The sequence below is a fragment of the Macaca thibetana genome, chromosome 9, assembly GCF_024542745.1.
Source record: "Macaca thibetana thibetana isolate TM-01 chromosome 9, ASM2454274v1, whole genome shotgun sequence".
Lineage (NCBI taxonomy): Eukaryota > Metazoa > Chordata > Mammalia > Primates > Cercopithecidae > Macaca > Macaca thibetana.
Genome location: NC_065586.1, coordinates 41,637,992 through 41,640,313, shown reverse-complemented (window position 1 = coordinate 41,640,313; position 2,322 = coordinate 41,637,992). Strand labels below are relative to the sequence as shown.

The following is a 2,322-nucleotide window of genomic DNA, read 5'->3' as shown; positions in this document are numbered from 1 at the left end:
ATATATTGCAAAAGAAAATTGTTTAAGTGTTTAATCAGACAATGAAGAGAAACCCAAAACAAAACCTTTCAAGGAAGTAAGGTACACAACAAAAATGTCTTGGAGGAACCATCAGGGCTTAAAGATGAGTAGAAAATCGGCTTGCTTTTTGGAGACCAAAAGAGAACAGAATTTTTTTTTTTTTTTTTTTTTTTTTGAGATGGAGTCTCACTCTGTCACCCAGGCTGGAGTGCAATGGGGCAATCTCGGCTCACTGCAAGCTCCGCCTCCTGTGTTCAAGCCATTCTCCTGCCTCAGTCTCCCTAGTAGCTGGGACTACACGCACTCGCCACCAAGCCCAGCTAATTTTTTGTATTTTTCATAGAGATGGGGTTTCACCATGTTAGCCAGGATAGTCTCTATCTCCTGACCTCGTGATCCACCCGCCTTGGCCACCCAAAGTGCTGGGATTATAGGTGTGAGCTACCGTGCCCAGCCTGGTTTTTTTTTTTTTTTTTTTTTTTTAACACAGAGTCTTGCTCTATCACCCAGGCTGGAGTGTAGTGGCTCGATTCTGGCTCACTGCAACCTCCAGCTCCCAGATTCAAGTGATTCTCGTGCCTCAGCCTCCCAAGTAGATGGGATTACAGGCACGTGCCATCACACCCAGCTAATTTTTGTGTTTTTAGTAGAGACAAGGTTTCTCCATGTTTGACCAAGTTGGTCTTGAACTCCTGGCCTCAAGTGATCCATCTGCCTCAGCCTCCCAAAGCGCTGGGATTACACGTGTGAGCCACTGCACCTGGCTGATTTTTTAAATATACTTGAAAGCTGATTATCTATGAGCTGATGGCAAGATTTTTTTTTTTTTCTAAAGACAGAGTGTCATTCTGTCACCCAGGATGGAGTGCAGTGGTGCAGTCATAGCTCACTGCAGTCTCGACCTCCCAGGCTCAAACAATCCTTCCACCTCAGCCACCTGAGTAGCTGGGACCACAGGCGCACACCACCATAGCTGGCTAATTTTATTTTTTATTTTTATTTTTTTAGAGATGGGAGTCTCACTATGTTGCCCAGGCTGGTCTGGAGCTCCTGGGTTCAAGCGATCCTCCCACCTTGGCCTCCAGAAGTGCTGGGATTACAGGTACGAGCCACCATGCCTGGCCCCAGTTGCAAGATTTTATTAAAATTTGTATAGGCCAAAAATTTAGAGGTTAAAAGACCCTCCTGAGGAAGCTAAACAAAGTGCAGACAGGTACAAAGTTGAACTCCATCGGCTCAAAGAAAACAGTGCCTGGCAGAAGATGCCGGAGCAGTTGCAACAGGAAGCTCCGTGCCAGTGGGAGCAGACCCCTGAGTGAGAACTTCTGGGGCGTCTGTTCTAGAAGCCCTGCCTTACGGAAGGGATGATATGAAATTGTGAGCAGTAGCGGCGGCGGCGACCGGAGCGGTAGGAGCAGCAATGTATCCGTGTGCAGCCCCAAACTGGAAAGAAGATGCTAATTAAAGTGAAGACGCTGACCGGAGAGGAGATTGAGATTGACATTGAACCTACAGACAAGGTGGAGTGGATCAAGGAGCGTGTGGAAGAGAAAGAGGGAATCCCCCCACAACAGCAGAGGCTCATCTACAGTGGCAAACAGATGAATGATGAGAAGACAGCAGCTGATTACAAGATTTTAAGTGGTTCAGTCCTTCACCTGGTGTTGGCTCTGAGAGGAGGAAGTGGTCTTAGGCAGTGATGGACCCTCCATTTTACCTCCGTACCGTGTCGCTTATAATGAGGCATCATATATCCTCTCACTCTCTAGGACACCAGAGCCACTGCCCCCTCCCCTGGATGCCCAGTATTGTACATCTACTGGTGGGAGACTGTGAGGACCCCAGGATTCAGTATTCCTGGCCCAGAGGGCGCTTGCTGGCTATTGGGTGTTAGTTTGCAGTCCTGTGTGCTTCCCTCTCTTATGGCTGTGTCCCTGGTTGTCAATAAAATATTTCCCGGTCTCCTGGAAAAGAAAAAAAAAAAAAGAAATTGTGAGCAGTTTCAGCTGTAGGCAGCAGAAACTTGGCCCAACACCAGACAGAGAAGATAAAACATCAGAGGAGAGAGAGGACAGATGTCACCCAGACAAATTCTTTTTTAACGAGGGTTGAAAAAGGAGGCGGCTAGTTCCCATGCAGTGTGAGCCATGGGTGGCGGGCAGGATCACAGCACACTGCACAAGGCAGAGGCGAGACGTGAGAATGAATGCAAGCCCTTGCTGGGAGCTTCCTTGACCCCATCAGTCGCAGGCTGGGGCACTGCAAGAGAGGCAGACTGCGTATGGACCCTCACATGCCCAC

General features: G+C 48.4%; 1 protein-coding gene across 1 annotated transcript; it reads left to right on the top strand.

Moving 5' to 3' along the window:
* The first annotated feature begins 1,380 nt into the window (after positions 1–1,380).
* LOC126962813 (NEDD8) lies at positions 1,381–1,993 on the top strand. The gene has a single exon (XM_050804352.1). It carries the CDS (start codon positions 1,476–1,478, stop codon positions 1,719–1,721), a length of 246 nt encoding a protein of 81 aa, XP_050660309.1. The 5' UTR covers positions 1,381–1,475; the 3' UTR covers positions 1,722–1,993.
* Positions 1,994–2,322: the final 329 nt, after the last annotated feature.